This window comes from Impatiens glandulifera, chromosome 1 (genome assembly GCF_907164915.1).
Source record: "Impatiens glandulifera chromosome 1, dImpGla2.1, whole genome shotgun sequence".
In the NCBI taxonomy this organism is placed as follows: domain Eukaryota; kingdom Viridiplantae; phylum Streptophyta; class Magnoliopsida; order Ericales; family Balsaminaceae; genus Impatiens; species Impatiens glandulifera.
Window position 1 is genome coordinate 156100971 of NC_061862.1, and position 23441 is coordinate 156124411.

The 23441-nt window shown below is 30.9% G+C and overlaps 1 protein-coding gene across 3 annotated transcripts; it reads right to left on the minus strand.

Annotated features, from left to right (window-relative positions):
* Positions 1-4068: 4068 nt before the first annotated feature.
* LOC124920326 (protein FAM135B-like) lies at positions 4069-23215 on the minus strand. 3 transcript variants are annotated; one of them, XM_047460791.1, is made up of 16 exons: positions 22633-23215; positions 22455-22537; positions 21270-21424; positions 19620-19684; positions 19301-19495; positions 18777-18831; positions 16368-16577; positions 16135-16268; positions 14831-14984; positions 14470-14529; positions 14138-14386; positions 13622-13880; positions 13336-13541; positions 12515-12565; positions 12302-12415; positions 4069-4602 (listed from the first exon to the last, which is right to left on the minus strand). In XM_047460791.1, exons 1-16 carry the CDS (start codon positions 22857-22859, stop codon positions 4411-4413), a joined length of 2409 nt encoding a protein of 802 aa, XP_047316747.1. In that variant the 5' UTR covers positions 22860-23215; the 3' UTR covers positions 4069-4410. The 3 variants fall into 3 exon arrangements, with proteins under 3 accessions (XP_047316747.1, XP_047316749.1, XP_047316748.1); XM_047460793.1 differs by lacking the exon at positions 4069-4602 and adding an exon at positions 11703-12054 and having other exon boundaries at positions 12129-12415; XM_047460792.1 differs by lacking the exon at positions 4069-4602 and having other exon boundaries at positions 11703-12415.
* Between the last annotated feature and the right edge of the window lie 226 nt (positions 23216-23441).

A 23441-nucleotide genomic window follows, 5' to 3' on the forward strand; every position in this document is an offset into this window, starting at 1 on the left:
TTCAAAATGAATCAATTACATGAAGATATTTCATAAATGTTTGTTTCCAAATAAAAATGTATCTAAAGTAATTCTTTATTTCTTCATCTTTAATATGAATTGTCAATGCCCACGCCGATGTTTCTTTCACCATCAATTGACTTTTGACAATTAACTCAATCGTACATCAACACATTTACTTTAGTAATACTGAAGTTACCATTAAATTTGTATGAGTACTGAAGTTAAATTACTCTTAGAACAAACAAAACAAACTATAATATGTATTCTTTTATGCACCACTTTCTTTAGTAATTTTCTTTTAGGTGCAATATCTGCAATTCTTACAACTTCATTTCTTTATTATGTATTAAAGTATTTGCTAAGTGAACACTATTTATGTTATTTTTGTTTCAATCTTTTATTTTTCTTACACACAATTGATGTGAGTTCATATAGAGATTATGTCTCCCTTTAGACAACTACAATTCACATCAATTAACTTAAGTATATAAATAAGAAAATCCAAATTAGATGCATGAGAATACATTATTGTAACTCTGACTTTAATGCATTACTTTTGAAACAAAATAAATCATATATTATTTATAAAATCTTTATTCTAATAATACCCTTAGAATTGTAACCCTTTTAGATATAATTCTTAAAAAATACAACAAATTCTAAATATGTCTTAAAAATTATGTCATATAAAATGAACTTAAGATGTTGACAAGAAAATAATCCGTATAAGCAGAAGTGTTAACTTGATTAGATAACAAAACAAATGAACAATCATACTCACAAAATTTAATAATCACATAAATTCAAAATAATGGTACGTCTCATCATAAGATACCAAACGCAACATTAATATTTAGTCTTTGGACATTAAATAATAACTTGCAAACGGTACTCTTTTGTAGTAATCAAATATTAACAATAAGTCCTGTCAAACAATTGGTTATCTTTGGATATTCCAATTATTCACATGGACCACCGAATAATTGTTACATATTTATTACCACATGTGCATAATGTTATTCTGACCAATTATTTATCTTCCTTTGGACCGATTAAATAACCGCATGAAATACACACACACTACCTTCTTAATTTATAAAATATATTAACCTTCACAAGAGAGCCTACTTTGGTAAGATGTTGCTTCAATTAATTGATTTAATAAATTAATAAATTATGTACATACTTTAAGTGTGTAACTCGACCAATTATTAAACTTCCTTTTGTCCGATTAATAATCGCATAGTTACAAACACAACCGTCTTAATCTTATAAAACAAATATGTTCTATAAATTAATAGTTTGTACATTATTTAAATTTGCAATCCGACCAATTATTAACCTTCCTTTGGGCCGATTAACAACCGCATAATTACAAATTTAAGTGGGCCTAAAATTGTACCAAATTTTGAATGTGTTATTAATACCGAAAATCCGAATGTTGTTTTATGTATCAAAATTGCATAAATTCCATATGTGTTATACAAAACAAATAATTGTGATTTACTAATCACTCAATTATTTCTTAATATCAATCAACACAATATATACAGACCAAAATATGTATATATATTCGAATGTGTAATATAACATGATTGATTATTCATCCAAATATAATAACAATAATAAATAATTAAATAATCAATTACACAAATTACCTAAAATTCTAAATTTATCAATTATTAAGTTAATTGATTTCCTTAATTCTTGATAAATAACTTATTGATATTTATTTATTCTTTAATTGTAAATTATTATTAATAATAAAATAATAATAATTCTTTATTTTCTTTCTCTTTATTCTTAATTTTTTCTTAATTTCTGAATACATTCATATAAATAATCAATACATTAATTAACTCATAAATTAATTGTATGTATTCATCAGTTTTTTTTATACTAATTCATTAAATATATTACAAAATTTAATATAATCAATATTTATAAAATATTATAAATATATGAAGTAAACATGTATATTTTTTTTTAATTCTCAAATCATAATGTATATACACATACATATATTAAATTTCATAATTCTTAATTTTAATTTTCATAAAATATTTTAACTTTATTCTTAATTATATATTAATGTATTAATATAAAAATTATTTAATCATTAATTAATTAAAATAATTATTATCAATGTTTTAATTTCTTAAATTAATTATAATAATTAATTATTATTATAATTAATAAATTTCTTAAATTCCTTACATAATTATATAATTAAAATAATAATAAATTATTATTCTAAAATTCAAAATTCCTTAACTAATTCAGTTAAAATTCTTTATAATTATTATTAAATTCATATACAATTCTATCAAAATATATATATAACTGAAATATATATATAATATATTAATTAATATCTCATTAATTATCTAATTAATAATAAATAGATATTAATTTGACCAATTCTTTAAAAAAAAAAATCAACTTCTTTACTATATATTTCTCTCTTGACTTAAATTCAGGTTATTAATTTGAATTATTATTTTCAAATTAATAATTAAATTCAATTCTTGAAATAAAACTTTTACATCTTCTTTATCTTCTTTATTCTTTAGGATTCTAAAACCGTTTATTCTTTATAATTTCTGAAAAATCGTTTAGATGTAGAGTCTTTAATTCTTTACTATAACATATACATCAAAATAATTCTTTTTATAATTCAGTAAATAAAAACATATTAGATCAAGAACATTTATAAATGTCTATTCATATTCTTTACTTAATAACAATTATATAACCTCAAGTCATATATATATATATATATATATATATATATATATATAATAAAATTAACTTATTCTTAATTATCTCACATTTTGTTTTATACATAATATTCAGTCTTATTTGACCAAGTGAGAAACAAAAATAAAACAAAATTAAACATGTTCAACTTCTTTATTTCAATTTCCTTATTCTGAATCTGTTTATTCAATGTGAATATACAAAAATTTAATTGTTATTCATAATCTTGTTAACCAAATTCAACAATCTATCTTTATCCTTATTAAATCTCAATAAATCGACATAGAGAGGCTCTGATACCACTTGTTAGTTTCTTTAGTCTAAATCTTTAATACTTAAGTCTATAATCTGTATACTCTATGTCGATAAATCGAGATAAACTGTAATTGCGGAAACGTACCTGGATCTTGAATGCAGAACGGTTCATTAAGCCGTTCTTCGTTATTCTCTTCTTCTTGATCTTCTCTTGATCTTGAATCTGGACCTGAATCTGAATGTGGATCTTCTTGTTCTGAATCTGGATCTGGATCGGAATGTCAGATGTGGGTGGGGTTTAAGTCTTCCAACCCTATATCGATAGCCTTCTTCTTTAGTGTTCTTGAGAGATGAACATAAACCTTATTGTCTGATGAGAGAAATAAATAGGTAGGCTATCTATATGGGTTGGGGACCTGGCCCTAATATACCCATTTATTATTCGGCCCATCAACGAAATAATGAATGGTATTTTTGCTTCTACACAAATATATCCCCATATTTATTATAGATGTCTAAATAAGCCCATAACCTTTATACTTTAATAGATCACTTTATTTGGGCTTTAATCTTTATTATGATAACAACTAATATACAATTATTAAATAATATATGTACCCAAATATTGGAAATAATTCCAACAATAAATATATAACTTAAATTTGTACTAAACTTAGAAATGTTTCTTCTCTCAACCAAATTTGAACAATTTTTAGCAGAATCAGATGACTTCTCAATAAATCTCGTGTTTTTGCAGATTTTCTAATAATTCTCTCGTTTTCAATTGATTGAGTTTATGAAAGGAAGCTTTTGAGTCAACGAACCTACAACTCATACATCACTCAGATTACGGAACATGACACCCGACTTTTCCCTATCAACTAGGCAATCCAAACAAACAATAGGCTCGAAAATCATAAACCCTCAAATTACGGAACATGGCACCCGACCTTTCCCTATCAACTAGGCAATCCAAACAAACAATAGGCTCGAAAATCATAAACCCAGGAAAGAGGAAACATTTGTATATGTGACAATTGAACAAAACTCTAGTTACCAACAACAAAAGGAAATCAATCACAAAACATTTGTACTAGGTTCAAAATACAATTGTTGTCTAAAGGCAACACCTGTGGAATCCTACTATAGTAAGTTTTTTTCCACACGTGAGCAATATTGATTTCGGTTTCACCTAAAGTCAAAAGTAGGTGAATAATTCAATTATACATTGTTACATCTACAATCAATCCTCAGCTCCAAATGGTGGTGGGGTTAGTTAGGTCTATAGAGAGGCTCATCTATTAAAGTTTGAGAATCACTCTCAAACATGTAACTTACCTAAATACCAGGAGCCGAAACTAGTAGTGAAGTGTGATAATTTGAAGACGGTATTTACAGGAAGATTTTTTTACCTAAAAAGATTGGGAAATGACCACATGATAAACCTCGCAAAATATCAGTTTCTAGGAATTCTATATGGGCAGCCCGTCCAATCATGGTATTCAAATTCCTGCCTTGAGAAGATGTGTCAAAATTTACATCGCATCTCATGAAAATTCGTTGTTCTTGGGATGGTGCTCGTATCTGGTCCAAGCATTCGTTCATTTCCTAAGATGTATGGTTAGCCGAAGTGAGGATAAAAATGACGGGTTATATATTATAAAATATGTGAGAAAATAGGTTGTTTGATGAAGTGAAAGTAAGGTCTTCGAGAGAATACAGGTCGATTGTGATGGGTGGACAAATGTGGAATGAGATAAATTTTTATTAGTCGAAGTGAAAGTAAGTTATAGATAGAGGTTGATTGAGAAAGAAATTGATGTTGGTGGTTAAAATATGCGAGAAGATCAGTTATTTGACTGATGTGAAAGTTAAGGTCGCGAGATGAGAAATTTAATTTGAATTGGTAGGAAAATGTGAAATGAGATGGTTGGTCAGTCGGAGTGTTTTAAGGTCACGAGGTGAGAGGTCGATTGAACATTGATGGACTAAAGTGAGGGTAAAAAAGATATTAGTAATGTTTGAGATTTTTTATTTAACCAAAGTGAAAGTGTAAAATTACGATATGAGAGGTCCATTAAGAAAAATATGTGATGAGATATTGAGAAGATGCGTTGTTTTATCGAAATGAATAAAATATGAAATAAGAGTGTTTTATTTTTTATTTTTAATATATTATTCGTGATTTATTAAGAATTTTAAACATTAAATACATATTTTAAAATTATTATAATTTTTTATTTATTTATATTTTTATTTGTGTACATATGGCAAGTATTATTAAGATGATGTAATAATTAGGGGTGTGCAAAAGGATAAACTCAACCCATATTACTCAACTCATATTACTCAACTCATATTCAACTCAAATTAAATTTGATCAATCCATTATTCAACTCATATTAATGAATAATATGGGTTGGGTATAGGTTGGGTTGGGTAGGGTGTGAGTTAGTTTGGATATGAGTTGGGTAACTCAAACTAAATTTTAGTTTATAACATATTAATTATGTTTTTTACTCGTTTAATATTTAATACGTTTTTGTCCCAGTTAACACGTTTTTGTCCCGGTTAACACGTTTTGGAATGTTTAACACGTTTTCGACATGTTTAACACGTTTTTGGAATATTTAACACATTTTGGCACGTTTAACACGTTTTTGGCACGATTAACATATTTTCATGTTTTTGAAACATTTTTAACACGTTTAATATGTTTTTACGTTTTTGGCACGTTTTGACACGTTTAACGTGTTTTTGACATATTTGTCATATTTTTCACATTTTGGGCACATTTTTCATGTTTTTGAAACAATTTTTACGTTTTGACACATTTTTGACATGTTTGATACGTTTAACATGTTTTTCACATGTTTCACGCGTTTTTTTTACAAGTTTAATACATTTTTCACGTTTTTAGCACGTTTAACACATTTTTCACACATCAAACACGTTTACACGTTTTTGGCATGTTTAACACATTTTTAACACTTTTAAAATGTTTTTGACACGTTTTTGGCACATTTAACACATTATTAATTTGTTTAACACATTTTCACACGTTTTAGGCACGTTTAACACGTTTTTGACATGTTTAACACATTTAACACGTTTTTCTTAGATTTTTGCACGTTTAACACGTTTTGACATGTTTAACACGTTTTTGGCACGTTTAACAAATTTTTAACACGCTTAACATCTTTTTCAAAACGTGTTAAAAACATGGTAAACATGCCAAAAACGTGAAAAACGTGCTAAACGTGCCAAAATATGTCAAATGTGCCAAAAACGTGTGAAAATGTAGCATTTTTAATTTTATTTTTAACCATTTTAAGTTTATGGACGGGTCAACCTAGAATCCGACCCAATTATCTATTTACTCTCAAATATATATCCAAATTAATCACAGCTCTCGACCCGGAAATCTGGACACTTTCAAAATTAAGCATCATTATATATATATATATATTAGTTAGTTAAAAATGTCACGCGTTCATCAAATTTGGTGTATAATTTAAAATATAAAGTGTTATTAACCTAGTTGGTTAAAGAGTTGTACTTGTTTTGTTATGTTGCGAGTTCGAAACATACCTATAGCATTTTTAATTTTATTTTTAACCGTTTTAAGTTTATGAGCGGGTCAATCCACAATCCGACCCAAATATTCATTTACTCTCACATATATATTCAAATTAACCATAGCTCTCGACCCGGCAATCAAGACACTTTGAAAATTAAGCATCATTATATATATAGATTAGTTAGTTAAAAAGTTGAACTTATATTGTTAAAATGTCATACGTTTATCAAATTTGGTATTAAATTTAAAATATAAAGTGTTATTAGCCTAGTTGGTTAAAGAGTTGTACTTGTTTTTGTTATATTGCGAGTTCGAAACATACTTATAGCATTTTTTATTTTATTTTTAACCGTTTTAAGTTTATGGGTGAGTCAACTTAGAATCCGATCCAAGTATTCATTTACTCTCACATATATATCCAAATTAACCACAGTTCTCGACCCGACAATCCGGACACTTTCAAAATTAAGCATCATTATGTATATATATATGGGTTGGGTATGAGTTGGGTAACCCAAACTAAATTTTAGTTTGTAACATAATTATTATGTTTTTTACTCGTTTAATATTTAACACGTATTTGTCCCGGTTAACACGTTTATGTCTCGGTTAACATATTTTGGCATGTTTAACACGTTTTTGACATGTTTAACACATTTTTGGCATTTTAATACGTTTTGACACGTTTAACACGTTTTTGACACGTTTAATACATTTTTCATGTTTTTGACACGTTTTAAATATGTTTAATACATTTCCACATGTTAACACGTTTTCCACATTTTGGGCATGCTTTTGGCACATATTTTTACGTTTTGACGCGTTTTTTGTATGTTTAACACATTTTCACGTTTTTGATACGTTTCATACATTTTTCACACGTTTAACACGTTTTCCCGTTTTTAGCATGTTTAACATGTTTAACACGTTTTTCACACATCAAACATGTTTTCATATTTTTGGCATGTTTAACACATTTTTACCACATTTAACATGTTTTTGACACGTTTAACACGTTTTTGACGTTTTGGACACGTTTTCACTTTTTTGACATGTTTAACACATTATTGATTCGTTTAACATGTTTAACATGTTTAACACATTTAAGACGTTTTTTACATGTTTTGGCATGTTTAATACGTTTTTGACACATTTAACAATTTTTTAACACATTTAACAAATTTTTAACACGTTTAACACTTTTTCAAAACGTGTTAAAAGCATGGTAAACATGCCGAAAACGTAAAAAAATGTTAAACATGTCAAAATATGTCAAACGTATTAAATGTGCCAAAAACATGTTAACCGTGCTAAAAAAATGTTAAAATTTGTCAAAACATGTCAAAAACATGTTAAACGTGTTGAAAATATCAAAAACATGTTAAATGTGCAAAAACATGAAAAACATGTGAAAAAAACATGTAAAAAGTGTTAAACATTTCAAAAACGTGTTAAACATGTCAAAAATGTGTTAAACATGTCAAAAATGTAAAAAAAACGTGTTAAAAATGTGAAAAACGTGTTAAATATGTCAAAAATGTGTTAAACGTGTAAAAATGTGAAAAACGTGTTAAACTTGTCAAAAACGTGTTAAACTTGTTAAATATATTAAACATGTCAAAAACATGAAAGACATGTTATGAGTGTGAAAAACGTGTTAAACATGTCAAAAATGTGTTAAACATGCCAAAAACGTGAAAACATATTAAACGTGTGAAAAACGTGTTAAACTTGTGAAAACATGTTAAACGTGCCAAAACGTGAAAAACGTGTTAAACTTGTAAAAAAAACGAGTGAAAATGTGTTAAACGTATTAAACATGTCAAAATGTGTTAAACGTAAAAAAAAAACGTAAAAACATGTTCGACTGTAATGGAAATCAACGTAGTAAAAATCAATGAAATATATTGAAGTTTTAAGATGGTTAGATATTAAATTAAATTTATATAATTTGGGTAATCTTAACTCAACCCATATTCAACCCAACCCAAATTAACTTACCAAAATTAATATTTTAGGTTAGGGTTTGAGTCAACCCAACCCAACCCAACCCAACTCAACCCAACCCAACCCAACCCAAGTTATGTTCACCCCTAATAATAATAATAAAGTTAAATAAAGAAATTATTAAATGTATTATTTTTCTACTTAGAATAAAGTCTTCACCCGCTCCAACAAGAGCAAGGATCCTCTTCTCCCAATATTTGTTTGTTCCCTTATTCCCTCTTACAGGGGAGGGGCAAAACTTTGCATTATAAAAAAATTAATTTTTTTTTACTATTTGTCCCTCCATGTGAGAGTGAACCGGTCCTAGAGAAACTCAAATCCTCCAACAAGGTCCATTAAAAACTCTTCAAATCTCTCCAACTTGGTACTTTAACATCACATCAAAATTTTAAAGAACAAATCTAAACAAAAAAAAAAATGTATTATTCAAATTCTCTATCAAACAATTACATCTCCAATTGGAGTTTCACATCAAACAAAACATTAATTAACAGTTTTTAAACTAACCATTACAATTAATTAAACTGATATTTATATTTCACCAAAAATAAAAACTTTCCACAACCATCTCTAATCACCACATTCATCAACCCCATACTTCTTCCGCACCCAAAGAAGGGTTTTTCTTTCTGTTATCAGTTATGATGCACCACACAATTGAGGAACCTTAGAAAAGCATTTTGTAACCTCATGCATCGGAGCATTTTCATTTCTTCTCTAAGAAGAAGAAGTGCTTCCGATTGTGTAAATTTGGGTATGAAACCTACTCTTACCATCTGAATCACCACACTTTTTCTTACAGTCATGGATTGTACCCTATTCCGATCATCACAGAATCCGATGCGGAATTCGGGATGAGAGTGTATTCAATAGAGACGGGATTCAGACGGACGTGGCTCTGAGTTCACAACCCGCATATTGGATTCGATTCATATTGAAAACATTTGGTTGAAATTGATATCACGGCGGTCGGATGCTATGCTAACATCTTCCATGGAATAAACATTGTCTGCAAACGAAAAAACAATTAAATTAGAGTTTCTGGAATATCAAATTAAAGCTGGTTGCGACATCAAGTTGATGTAGAACTAATCAAAATTAAAGTTAATAGTAAGAAGGTGATTTATTTAATATAATCGGTAACATGAAAGAAACAAGAAGAACTCACAATCGGAACGAGATGGAAGAAATTGTTGATGGCAAACTTTACATATACACACTCGATGTTAAATATTTATAATGCATTCACATAAATTAAATCGGGAGAGCACCAAGTACTTATAGAGTATACGGCGGGTAAAATAAATTATATAAGGAGGCGGCGTGTGTATAATTAGGGTTTCGGATGTTAAATTCAATACTAATATTGGGCCTCAACCAGCCCAACAATTATTAGGTTTTCGTTTCGGAAATGAGTGAATTATATATTGATTAGTATAATTTCATAATTTATATACTTAATTATTTATTAATTATAGTGACACTCAATCTTATTATTTGAATTTTAATGTGAGTGCAGAATGTATATGATCAATTTGTTAACTCATGAGTCAATAAAGTCATATTAATAAATTTATATATATATATATATATATATATATATATATATATATATATATATATATATATATATATAAATTAATAAAATTATATTATAATTTGTTAAAATCTTTTTATTTTTGACAAACTTTACAAGATTATAAAAATTTAGATATAGTTAATTATTATATTAAGAAGTCAAAAGTATTTGTAACATAAATGAGATAGTAATAAAATTTTATTTAATTAGTAAAATATTAAAATTTCTACTTATTTAAAAAGTTTTTTTTTTGGTTATAAACATATTTAAATTTTAGGAAATCTTCTTATATATTTTTCACTCTCAAATAAAATTTGTTAATTGATATAACATTAAATATACAATGATATAATATTTTTAAAAATACATTTATTAAAAATAATCTTTTTATAATTTATTTTAAATTAATAAAGTTAGTACTTATTTATTATATATCTATATTTTTTTAAAGGGTTAGAGAAACTTATATATTTTGTTTATTAAGTGTTTTATAAAAACCATCCACTAAAAAAACAAGCTAGAACATTCTGTCTTGTAGTAGGAAAGAATCTCAACAATAAAAAAAACATTCAATTTAAAATTACCATTAAAGAAGCTAAATACAATACTAAAAATAATTATGAAATCCAAACCATATAAATGAGAGTTTCCAAAAAAAAATATGTAAAGATAACGATGACCAAGATACCACTCCAATACTATAATAAAACTTACTATGATACCACTCCAATACTATAATAAAACTTACTATGATATGGAAAAAGAATAGCACAAAGACGACTTAACGATAATGATATAAGTCTAATATGTACCACATAATTTACCTTATAAGTTTAGTCACAACTTGTATTTTGGGGCCAGGAATTAACAAAAACAAGACAATCTAAAACATTTTTATCCATGAAATTTGTCCGACGTAAATCCTAAACACTAAAACCATATATTCTAATTCCAAAAAGAATATGACACAATTAGAAATGTATGAGAAAGAAAATAGAATCTGCATGCTTTGGGTAGTGGACCAGCTTGTTTGTGGGATTTGTCAACCTTCTTTGTCTAGTTAATTTTAAATATGTAATTCCCAATTAATTAAATGAGAATTAATTCTTTATCAATAAAATTATTATATTATTATTTTTTAATTTTTATTATATTTATATTTTTAAGTTAATTTTGCATAATAATATTAATTAGTGAAATATACTCAATTACTCATATATATACATCCTTGAAATGATTATACTTGTAAATATATAACTTAAATTTGTACTAAGAAATGTGTCTTCTCTCAACCAAATTGGAACAATTTTTTAGCTGAATCAAATCTCCTAGAGATGACTTCTCAATAAATCTCGTGTTTTTTTTTTTAAACTTTCTTAATATTCTTTCGTTTTCAATTGATTGAGTTTATAAAGGGAAGCTTTTGAATCAACACACCTACAACTCATACATCACTCAAATTATGGAACATGGCACCCGACCTTTCCCTATCAACTAGGCAATCCAAACAAACAATAGGCTCGAAAATCATAAACCCGGGAAAGAGGAAACATTTGTATATGTGACAATTGAACAAAGCTCTAGTTACCAAAACAAAAGGAAATCAATCACAAAACATTTGTACTAGGTTCAAAATACAATTGTTGTCTAAAGGCAACACCTGTGGAATCCTACTATAGTAAGTTTTTTTTCCACACGTGAGCAATATTGGTTTCGGTTTCACCTAAAGTCAAAAGTAGGTGAATAATTCAATTATACATTGTTACATCTGCAATCAATCCTCAGCTCCAAATGGTGGTGGGGGTTAGTTAGGTCTATAGAGAGGCTCATCTATTAAAGTTTGAGAATCACTCTCAAACATGTAACTTACCTAAATACCAGGAGCCGAAACTAGTAGTGAAGTGTGATAATTTGAAGACGGTATTTACAGGAAGATTTTTTTACCTAAAAAGATTGGGAAATGACCACATGATAAACCTCGCAAAAATATCAGTTTCTAGGAATTCTATATGGGCAGCCCGTCCAATCATGGTATTCAAATTCCTGCCTTGAGAAGATGTGTCAAAATTTACATCGCATCTCATGAAAATTCGTTGTTCTTGGGATGGTGCTCGTATCTGGTCCAAGCATTCGTTCAACATTTCCAGAAAGACTTTGCCTTTTTTGGAGTTATCTACAGAAGCAGCCATGCACGACTCTATTCTCGCAGAGTGATATGGAATATAACCATCCTGACGTTTGTAACAAACAAACAAACAAACCCTGTAATCTTTTTTCTTTTTCTTAGTAAATTGCGACTGATATAAATTCTTAATTGAACAATCAATTACCTGGGGAGATGATAGAAGAACGATATTCTTGAAATTCTCCAGTGACCTTTGCTGCAAGAGACAAAGAACATTGTGAACTTTACACAATCAGGAAACTATATATAACCCTTAAGGCCTTGTTTGATGTGGGTTATTTTAGATCAATTCCAAAATAACACACTATCCAATCAACAATCTATTTATCCTTCAAAATCATTCACTACAACATCAAAGGTCCTCCATTTCAATAAATAAATACCCCTAATGTCTTCATACCCAAATAAACCCCACATAATCTAATTTTCAATAGCCTGCATCAAACAAGGTTATTTCAATATAACCACTTTAGTTATTCAAAGACAACTAGTAAATAGTGAAACATGGGATTTAACATATTTTAATTTTGGGTCTTGTCAAATCAACTTGAATAGAATAGCTGACCATTTGTGTGTGTGCATATGTATGTTAAACTAAAGTATGTATGAATTAAAGAAATGGGGAAAGACGAATGAGAAAAGCCTCAACATCAAGCCCGAGGATAGGTGTTAAAATAAATAAGCATTTGACTACCAGGAATCACAATATATTATCAAACCAAATTGATCTTCACATACACTAAGTCACCATCCACCACTAACTCTAAATCAATTTGAGAAGTCTCATCAGTCATCACTAAGCATGTTTCTCCTTTTCCTTATCCTATTCGATTTAGGTTTCTCAATCATGTTGCATTTGTATATTTTAGGTACAAATTTTAACTTTCAAACTTAAGCTTATTTATTGTCCTCAAGCTTGAATCACTATTTTCCTTTGGGGTAAAGAGACAAAATATGAAAGTATACCTTGCTGAGTTTGTAGAAAAAAGTGTTTTGGAGGTCAGGATCATCAGTGTAAGTAAGCTGATGGATACACTGTGTGCTCTTGAGCTTCTTCAGGAGCCACAGCCCAGAATTAAACAGAGAGTTTGAACTGTACAGGTAGCCTAAATGTGGACCAGATACAGATAGATATGTGTACAAGTATCTCAAATAGGGTTCCATAATCTCCTCTGCATAAATTAAAGCACAGAAGGCTAATATTAGAGATAATATCAGGGAGAATAGGTAAGTCCTGAAACTAAATGCATACCTGTCAAGGCAGTTCTTAGTATGATGTTTCCAATTGAATGCCCAACAAAGCTAATCTTTATACTTTTTAAATGTCCAGTTCTTGAGGCTTTATCCATTTTCTTTTTGACAAAAGAAGTCACTTCTTGAGCCAATCTTTGTCCCATTTCCCTGAAGTCGCCAGATGTTTTATCTTCATTTGCCTCCGACATCAGAACTTCGATCTTTGGATCAAGCAAAAGCCACTGATTCCGGACAAGCCTTAGGTCCAAATGATGTCCCTGAATTACATGCACATAAAAGAGTACACTTATGTTATAAGCAATGAAATATTATCTTTTATTAAATGTTTTCTTCTTAAGAAAAAAACTATTCAACTCCCCAAGTCACTCAGCAAACAATTTATGCATATCAAGGACAGTGCAGCAACTTAAAAATATGGAATCTAGAAGAGACAAAACTCCCTAAAGAAGCTATATATATATATATATACTATAGAGAGAGAGGAAGAATGAAAAAAGGGAAGGAAGAAACTTGCCTGAAAGCCATGAACAAATACTACTATCTTCAGTACACGACTTTGCTTACTGCTTTCATCAGAGAGTTTGTTTTTGGGCTTGGAGCTAATATCATTCAGTAAACCAGATACTCTAAGGGAAGGATTATTAAAGTATGAGTTCCCACTTGAAGTTCGCAGTGGAGCATTGATAACTCTCTCAACAATAATTATGGGAATGCATAAAGGGTCTCCAAATATATGCATGTCTTGAATAGATCGATTATTTATCTACATAAGCATAATAAAGGATGTTAAGCTCCGAAGATAAATGTGAGAACTACAAATACGAACTTCATACAAATATAACTTACTCTCATTTGCTCAATGCTTCGCCTATGAAGGTCAGCACGCATAGCTGCAGATTGTGCAGGCTACAATGCCCAAAAGGAGAGGTAAAAATCAATATACTGTAAAGAGCACTGTACAATTCACTATAAGAGGTATATCAGGATTTTTTTTATTTTTTAACTGTACAGAAATAAATGCTCTGTTTCTTACAGTAACATCTGGAAATTTTGATCTATAGTTGGTTGAATCATTCCTAAGGTTGACGCGATTTTTGCATTTACCGTAGTTTTAATGAAGTTTTTCTCTTAAAAAATGTACAGAAATTTAACCAAAATCTAATTGTACAATAAAATGTGCATGTAAAAGATAAGTCATCAGACTTACATCTTCAGTTAACTTCCGCAAGACTGGCTGCATGCTATTTATGTAGTGATGATGCATATCAACTTTTGAGTGCACCATCCATATCGACCATTCAGCCTTCCGATCATTAGCCCAAAGATCATGCAGATGTTCTAGAATCTTTTTTGTGTGAGCCCTGACAGAAACCACAAAACCAGCAATTTGTCTTGAAGCAATGAATTCAATTGGAGTAGTATAAGGTTCACTCTTTAGCTAACTTTCCAATGATAAGCCAACTGAAAACACAAGTTCTGACGTAATTGATGAGGCTCAGATAGTTAAGTGATTACATTTCTATTCTAGCCCCTTCTTAGGAACTTAAATATTTTTCATAAACAGACATATATTATCAAATATATACAATAGCTACACGTGTTTAATCAACAAAGTATCAATGCAAAGAAATACAAAAGGCATGCATTTTTTCCAGAAATAAACAAAATCTAACCAGACTTGAATTGGAGAAAACATTAAAATCCAATGTTCTAAATGGTGGTAGGCGGTGGCGAGGCGGTAAGTGACTGCCTACTGCCTCGGGTGCCTAGGCGGTGCTTAGGCAGTGCCTAGGCGGTTGAAATATTTTCACTATATAAGTATAAATAAATTTAAATATAATTTAGTCACCCCATGCCTCACAATATCTCCTCTTAGTAAATTTCCTCATAATTGTCAAAGTTCTATGATGTGGATATATAAATATTGTTAGGGCTTTTGCTTTGAATAACGTGTTCAGGTCCAATTTCATTGATATACTTTCCCACATACTAAATAAATTATAAATAAATAGTGAATAAATGGAAGGTAAATAGTCATTTTAAATAAATAGTGAATAAGTGGAAGGTAAAAAGTCTTTATTTAATTTATATATATATATTAATATTAGATTAATTAATTAAAAATAATAAATAATTAAATGACCGTCTCATGTATAGGCGGGGCGGTGTAGGACCGCCTCGACCGCCATTTAGAACACAATAAAATCCCATACCTCAGGTAAATTAAAAGTGAGAACTAAAACAAGAAGATGAACTTTGTTGAACTCCAGCTGTTTTATTTTCCACTCTAATAGGTAATCTTGCAAGTATGCATATAATGTTGAAGCTACCTATTTAATTATGTATTAAGGTGGGTTTTTCATACGTGGCTCCAAACTGCTTGCCTTTCGCCAAGCTTTTCCCTTTTTAAAAGGGAAAAAAGATTCTTGCCAATTGAAATGGAAAGGTTCTTTTTGGTCAGGTAGAGAAACAATAGAAATGGAGAGAAAGAGTTCCCACAGGGAAACTAACCTGTGCAATTTCAGAAAACTGTTCCACAAATACAGAACTTGACTGCCAAGGGTGTTAAAAGCATTCAAAATCTCTGCGGGGGATAAGGATTGAAGAAATTCATCACTCTGAATGTCAATAACACCATTTGATATCTGCAAGAGCGTAAAACTGATTATTAGATTCTAGACAGTAGAACATGTGATAACATAGTGGGTTATGAGTTATGTTGCATAATAAATTCAAGATTATACCTCAGAACTCATTTGTTTTTCACCAGTTGCTTCACCTGGAACTTCTGTAACAGCAACTCCAGGACCTCTTAGCCAAGAACTTATTGACTTTGAATCATCCATATTGTCAATATCAGACATATCTATTGTTTGATCCATTTCTTTCCTGAGACTTTTAAGCTCCTCAAGAAGTATATCTCGGGCAGTTAATAGAGCTCTAACAAGCATCACCTGCACAGGAACAAATCTACAATGATCGAGCATTATTTGGCATGAAGGATTCGCTATTGCTTCTAGACTCTTTCATATGCCAATATTATCTACATTAAACTATTTCAATTAGAATCACCACTACTAATTCAAATAAAAGCACTCAAACACATCAACACCTACACTAAGTTGATTTTCAATAAGATTCACATGTTTCTCCTTTTTGCAACCAAGGTTCACATGTTTCTAAATAGGCTATCTATATTCAGTATTTCTTGCTTCAAAAAGTTATGCTGGAGTGGTATACTAATTGCATTAGTAAAACTGAATCACATTACCTAAAAGCCAATGACTCGATGATGAGCACATAAGCAGCTGAGGATATACATTATGCATTTGGACAACCCAATAGACTAAGCTACTGAAAATAAAATAGAAAGTTTTCTGGGAAAAGCAAGATGAAGAAAAAAAGGCTTACAGTATTTTGTGATAACATCTTTATTTGCTACAAGATATGCCAACATTACAATTTTAACAATGGTCAGCACCATCACTTTTTAAGAGAAATCCAAGCACATGAAAAAAGGTTATACTGAACTATTATAGTGTAAACAAAATTATCTATTACAGGCTTGACAGCCTACAATGAAATGGAAAAAAGTGTCATGTAACACCATATGAGACTTAGAACCAAGTAAACTTTTCTTTGAAGAAAATCCACCTAATCCATCTGAAAACAAGGGACACAAACATTCCTCCATTCCATTGTTTTTAATGTCATTTGATGACCTGGCCTATACATAATGCACTAGGGCTTGATTAACCTAAACTCCATAAATGGAGAAAAGTACATTTCCACAAACTTTTAAATGCTTTGGTATCATTCACAATAAGTGTCTTGGATGAAAGAAATGCTAAGAAATCTGTTTATAAGACACATTTATGAACTCAGTTCCTTGTCTAACTTTTCCATGCCGATACCCTAGAAAGTGCATATTCAGCATGTTAATACCTGGAAAGATGCTAGGATAGAACCTCTATATTCATCCTGTTAATACCCGGACAACTGGCGCCTTTGTGATATGAGCATGTTAGCTCTTAACCTCAGACTTGTTTTAGCATTTTATTTTGGGAAAATAGCTCAAGTCATCCCCTTGTATTTATATATGGCTCAAATCTCCCATAGAACTAGGCAAAAAAAAGGCTTATTTTACCCATTTTCCTTTGACTGCTAATTTTGTGTCTGCATTGGTTGCAATCAGCCAATATTATCTGGCATGACACCTGACACCCACATCATCATTTGAAAAAAAAAAAACAGGGTTGGTTCTGGATTGGGGTGAGTTTTTTATTTCTTCAAAATAGTGAGGCGGTTCAAAGTAGCCTCTTTCTTTTGAATATATTCTTTTGTCTGTTAGAAAGTACATTTTCCCAAGAGTAAGCCATGAATTCTCACCATGGATCAGCCAGTTGTTAGCATGCTTCATTAAAGTAATTTGCAACGTATATTGTAATAGTCTAAATCCCTATTCATATCTTTTAAATAGAGCATCATTTATTACCAGATTGCTCAACCTGGAACAAGCTCCGCACTTAATTGTGCAATGATTGTTCTAAAAAGCGCGTGAGAATGTAGTATCACATAATTTCTCTAACTGTACTGGCTACTTCTAATTAGTTAAACAACATATTCACATCTATAACAATGTGATAGATAGTTTGTACAAAACGCAAATTCTGGCAAGCTGAAGTGTAGTCCAAACTTTTTGTACGCTGGTTGCTATAGAAAGTAAATGCCAATGGGTAATCCATCAGTTTTCTACCCGTGTTAGCTGCTACTACTTAGTCAGACAAGCAAGACATGAACTACAGCTAATTCTGATGGACAATTTATACAAAATATAAATTCTACAAGAGAGACAAGCAAGTACACATCTAATAACTATTTTTTTTAAACGATCATGAAGGCTCTAACCCAATGGTCATGAGCCTTATGCTCTACCACTGAACTAAACAAGCCTTCAGTAGATATCTAATAACTAACAACAAGAATAATTTATCCACTCAGATAGTGAAGCATATGGTGTTTCACCATATTATAAGATATAAAAGGAAAAATACAGTGAACCATTGTATCATAACGTAAACTAGATAATAAGGATAATTATGTAAAACAAGAACTGGGGATATGTGTGTCATTCATTAGAGGTGCTTACCAACCTGCTTTGATTTGTCAACAATTTCAACGGTGACATCTTGAAGGGCAGAAGGATCACTGGAATACAAAATAATAGTTAGAAACAAGGTTGGAAATAATTTGTTGATGCTATCTATTGATGCAAGAATGGTTATAAGATTAGTGAGTTCTGAAGGTAAGTAAAAGAAGTTAATTACTGTCCCTATAAACTTGAACATTATTATTGGAGAAAATAATTAACCTAGCAATGTTTCATTAGGCATGGTATTTTCAAACATCCCTATAAGTTTATGGTTTATGAATAGACATTCAGCTCTTTCATATACCATTATCAAAAGCAATACCAATATCAAAGTAAAATCTAACACCAGATGAAACCCACATCGGGTACATAATAATTATTCCAAGACAGAGGCAAAACGTAGATATTTCTTTTTATCTTTTAAAGCACTTGTTGCTATATCAATACCTGCAGACCAACATTTCCAAAATAACGATGGATAATTTGTTTAGTGATACATTCACAAAACTGGAAATTTCAACAAACCTGGGTACCTTCGATCGGGCACTATGAATAAAACCATTTAGTAGGGTAATATGCACAGTAGTTTCCATTAGCACGGAATGGAAAGCATCAAAGTGCACCGGGCAATAAGTATGCAATCCTATGAGTGCTTTGGGAGGTATTCTGAACTCATGGACTGCTGCAGAAGTAGGATCCATGGTAATCTGAGGAACAGACCTGCATCACAAGCAATATTAAGATTGAAATAGATGAGCAATGCTAGCAATAAACATCATTTAAGAAATAAGACCATAACAGCCAAACTACCAAAAAAACAGAAGTCATAGACAAAATCACTAACCCTTCAACTGATATAGGTGCATACAGAAGCTCAAATTTCAAAATAACAGCAGATGTGGGTGGACCCTGATGAATTATTACCATGTCAGTCAAGAGATCCCATATCATTCTCCAGAAGATATTATAAAAATATTGAAACAACAAAATGAGCTACTAAAAGGTAGGAAGACGTATATGAATTACTTGACACAACTAGAAAAAAACATTAATGTAATAAAGGACTAACAAATGATTGCTTCCAAGATACAATTCTCAATTTGTAGGAATATGTTAGTCAAGGGGGAAATAAAGGCAATGAGCAACATGACGCCCCAAGAAGTGTTGAAAGAACTACACAATGGGAAATTCTCAAATAACCTATTTGCAAACATGAGTAGCTACATACTTGCATTATGTACAAATGTTCATCAGAGTTTGTGAGGTCCACAAGAAGATTTCACATATGTGTCCCAACACTCATTGCAGATGGTAACAGTTTCCAGAAGAAGGTGATTGCTGCAAATATCAGATTTTTTTTTAAAAATGGTCTGGGTGTGAAGACTCAAACGCGTGACCTTGAGGATATGAAATATTGTGTTCTACCACTGAGTTATGAGTCTCCACTGCAAATATCAGAAATTACAACAGTGAAAGAATCATATGAACAACATGAGGCCCTAAGGGATTCAAAAGAAACAGATTAGTATGTAGAAAAACAAAAGTTCAGTTTTGGGCGTGATGGGGAGTAGTTGACACAACTTCTCATTGAGTCCCAGCTATTTAAGGAATTATTGGAAGGTGAGATGAGGCATCTAAGAGCTAATTAGCAACAACAAAAGGAAGGCAACTAAGATCCAGCTTTTTGGTAGATAATATGGCACCTGGGTTCCAAAAGAAAGGACGTTCGAGGAGTGGGCTATGATGACAGCTTGTATCAGCAAGTCAGTATGTAGAGAAGACAGATAATAGTATTAACTGAAAGTTCTTAAACACCAATAATATATGTGAGTTGAAGTTGTTCATTGAGAAAAAAAAATTATGCAGCTCGAATAACAAGATGAACAACTAGTAACCTGCATACAGGAGAAAATGATTCCAAAGTGTCTTTGCTGACATAAAAATTAATAAATGTGGTATTTGATTATGTTATTTCCAAATACATGTAAAACAAGCTCTTATGAAAGGACTATAAGTCACTTCTCTTAACAAAAAAAAAGCTTTTGTGCTCAGAACAATTCGTAGGACAGTCTTTTGATCTTAAACTCTGAACTTTAGATACCCTTATATTCTTGTCCATTTTCTTGATCATTAATCACATTTAGATCCAGTTACTTTACTAGTTGGGTAAAATATTTATTACCTGTGGAAATATAGTTGTATACTAATACAGGCCCTTGCAGCTTTTACTAGTTGTCTAGGATTATAATGTATAACTTTATGTCCAACCAACAAAGTAAACAAACAATAGTAGGTAGGAGCTATAAGGCTAAGTAGATAGGAGACTCTGCAAAGCTTATTCAACTTCAGAAAAGGAGAAAGTTAACAGCAGAGTTTGCATTATGCTTCAGCATTTCTTTCACAGATATACTCTTTTCACTAGAGTTTGTATCGTAACCCTTTGTTTAAAAAGAAAACATGCCCATTGCACATGCAGATTAAAAGAGAATAGTACCTCAAATTTACCCAAAGCTAGATTGAATGAGACCATTACAGATAGCAAAACATCCTGTCTCGCATATCTGATCCTGAATGGCTGAGTTGTGAAGCTGTGATCCTCATCATCAATCTTCCAAACACCATGATATTCAGCAGATCCCAGATCCGGCACTGTAACTCAAATAAAAATTCCATTAATTATCACATCTTAAGAGATCAAATGAAGAAAGTAGTTTCAAACAAAGAATCAATACTTCTTATGAAAATCTGACATCTAAAAAATCCTAATAGGCATACAGCATGAAGAAGGAAACCAATAATCCCTTATAAGAACATACAAAATTGTGAGGCTTAGTATCAATTACAAAGACAAGAAAAGAACACCAGGGAATGGAATTTATCTTATAGAGGTAATTTTATGTTAAAAGTACCCAATGTCACTGATGGAGGAGTTAATTTAACTATTCAAGATGTTGAGTAAAACAATATGAATTGAAGAAGCACTCAACCATTTCCATTGAGTTGAAGCTACAAGAGGATAGAAGATGACATGATTAGTAATTTCATAAGAAAGGGTGAGCCTCGATTGAACAGTAACATGACTAGCTCATGACCTCAATTATGAGTTTAAAGTATTACAAAAAAAAAAATTATTCTCCATGCATGACCCATCTTTAATCCACAAAACTTAACAGGTTTCAGTAAAATCCATAAATGCAACATCTACAAGAAATATAATCCTTGCAGTAGAAACTGCAGAAGAAAGCAATGCAACATGCTCGGAATGCAGGAAATCTTCAACTCTCAAGGGACTAGATAAACATGAATCAGATAAGAGAAGGAACCTCCTTGGTTTGGCAGAACATGGAAAGTTTCTATTAGTATCAACAAATAAAACTCATTTTGGATAGAATATCAGAAAAGCAAATAAACTATACCCTCGGGAAATTAGTGTAAGTCAACCAAATATAAGTATCCCCACAGTTTTCTGCAAACTGCTTAGGAACGTTTCTTGCGTTCCACTCTCAATTTCAATAAAAAGTTGACATTTTTTTTCAAAATAAGTATCCCACAGTTATCATATATAAGAAATTTAATACCTTATAAGTTTACATTATATAAAGAGGTGTATCTTTAAGAACATTGTAGTACCATACACAAATTGAACTCAAAATCAATAGATAAAACAGCAATTCCAGACCTTCATACTGAACAACTCTTGCTGGAGTCCCAATAGTATTTTGGTCATCTTCCCATCTCAATGTAATCTTAATCTGATACCATCTACGGAAACATGAAAATGCAAACCAATTCATTCATAAGAAACGAAAAGATTGAAGGGAACCCAAAAAACTTGAGTAGAACACGATTATTAATACCCTTGCTGGAAGAGGTCCAGATTGTGAAAACGATGAATGTAGATGGCAACTTCATGCACGGCTTCCAACATTGGCTTCTTTCTTCGTTTCTTTGTCGGCAAAGGAGGTGGTTTTGGTGGCACAGGAGGAGACTTCTCTACATTAGGCAATCTCTTTGTGCCAATCGCTGCTCCTGAAAGTCTTTGATGATTGAAGCCTATGATCCATCTGAGACGCCGCAGTAACATAACTTTCTCCACACGTGCATCCCTCCTCCTCTAAGTCGTGTTTTTCTGTATACCCTTTTTGTGAATCTGTATATTTCTTAGGTAAAGAGTTGAAAAAGGGAAATCTTTGCGGCTATTGAAAAGTAATCGAAAGAAGGAAAAGGCGTCCTGGATGAAGGACGATGGTAAGAAGTCGAGAGAAAGGCCGCCACCGCCGTCGTCGTCGCAGCCGCCGGCCGTCGTTGAAGTGCGTTGAAGAAAGGAAGGCAGCTAGCTAGCTCAGATCGATCGATCGATCTCGATGACAACGAAACGGCGAGGGAGGTTGACGGTGGTTTTGGCGATTAATTTAAGTCAGTGTGAACCCCATGGCCCTTTTTCTCGAATTTATTACTTTTATTTTGTTTCTTTCTTTATCTTTTATGACTTTAAAAAGTATTTCACATTTATTATATTTAATTGTATTTCTTTTTTCTTTTTTTGTCTACATAAAAATATCAAACACATAATTAACTTGTAAATAATTTTTGTCTTTTATACCATTTGCATTTGAGTTGGTGTTGTGTTTTTTTCGATTGGGTATCTTCGAATTTTTCGTTTTGA

Coding starts and splice junctions, on each gene's coding strand:
- LOC124920326 (XM_047460791.1), bottom strand. CDS start 22,859: ATGTTACTGCGGCGTCTCAGATGGATCATAGGCTTCAATCATCAAAGA. Junction 21,425..22,454: donor AAGAGTTGTTCAGTATGAAG/GTCTGGAATTGC, acceptor TTTGAGTTACAG/TGCCGGATCTGGGATCTGCT. Junction 14,387..14,469: donor GAAGCATTGAGCAAATGAGA/GTAAGTTATATT, acceptor ATGCTTATGTAG/ATAAATAATCGATCTATTCA.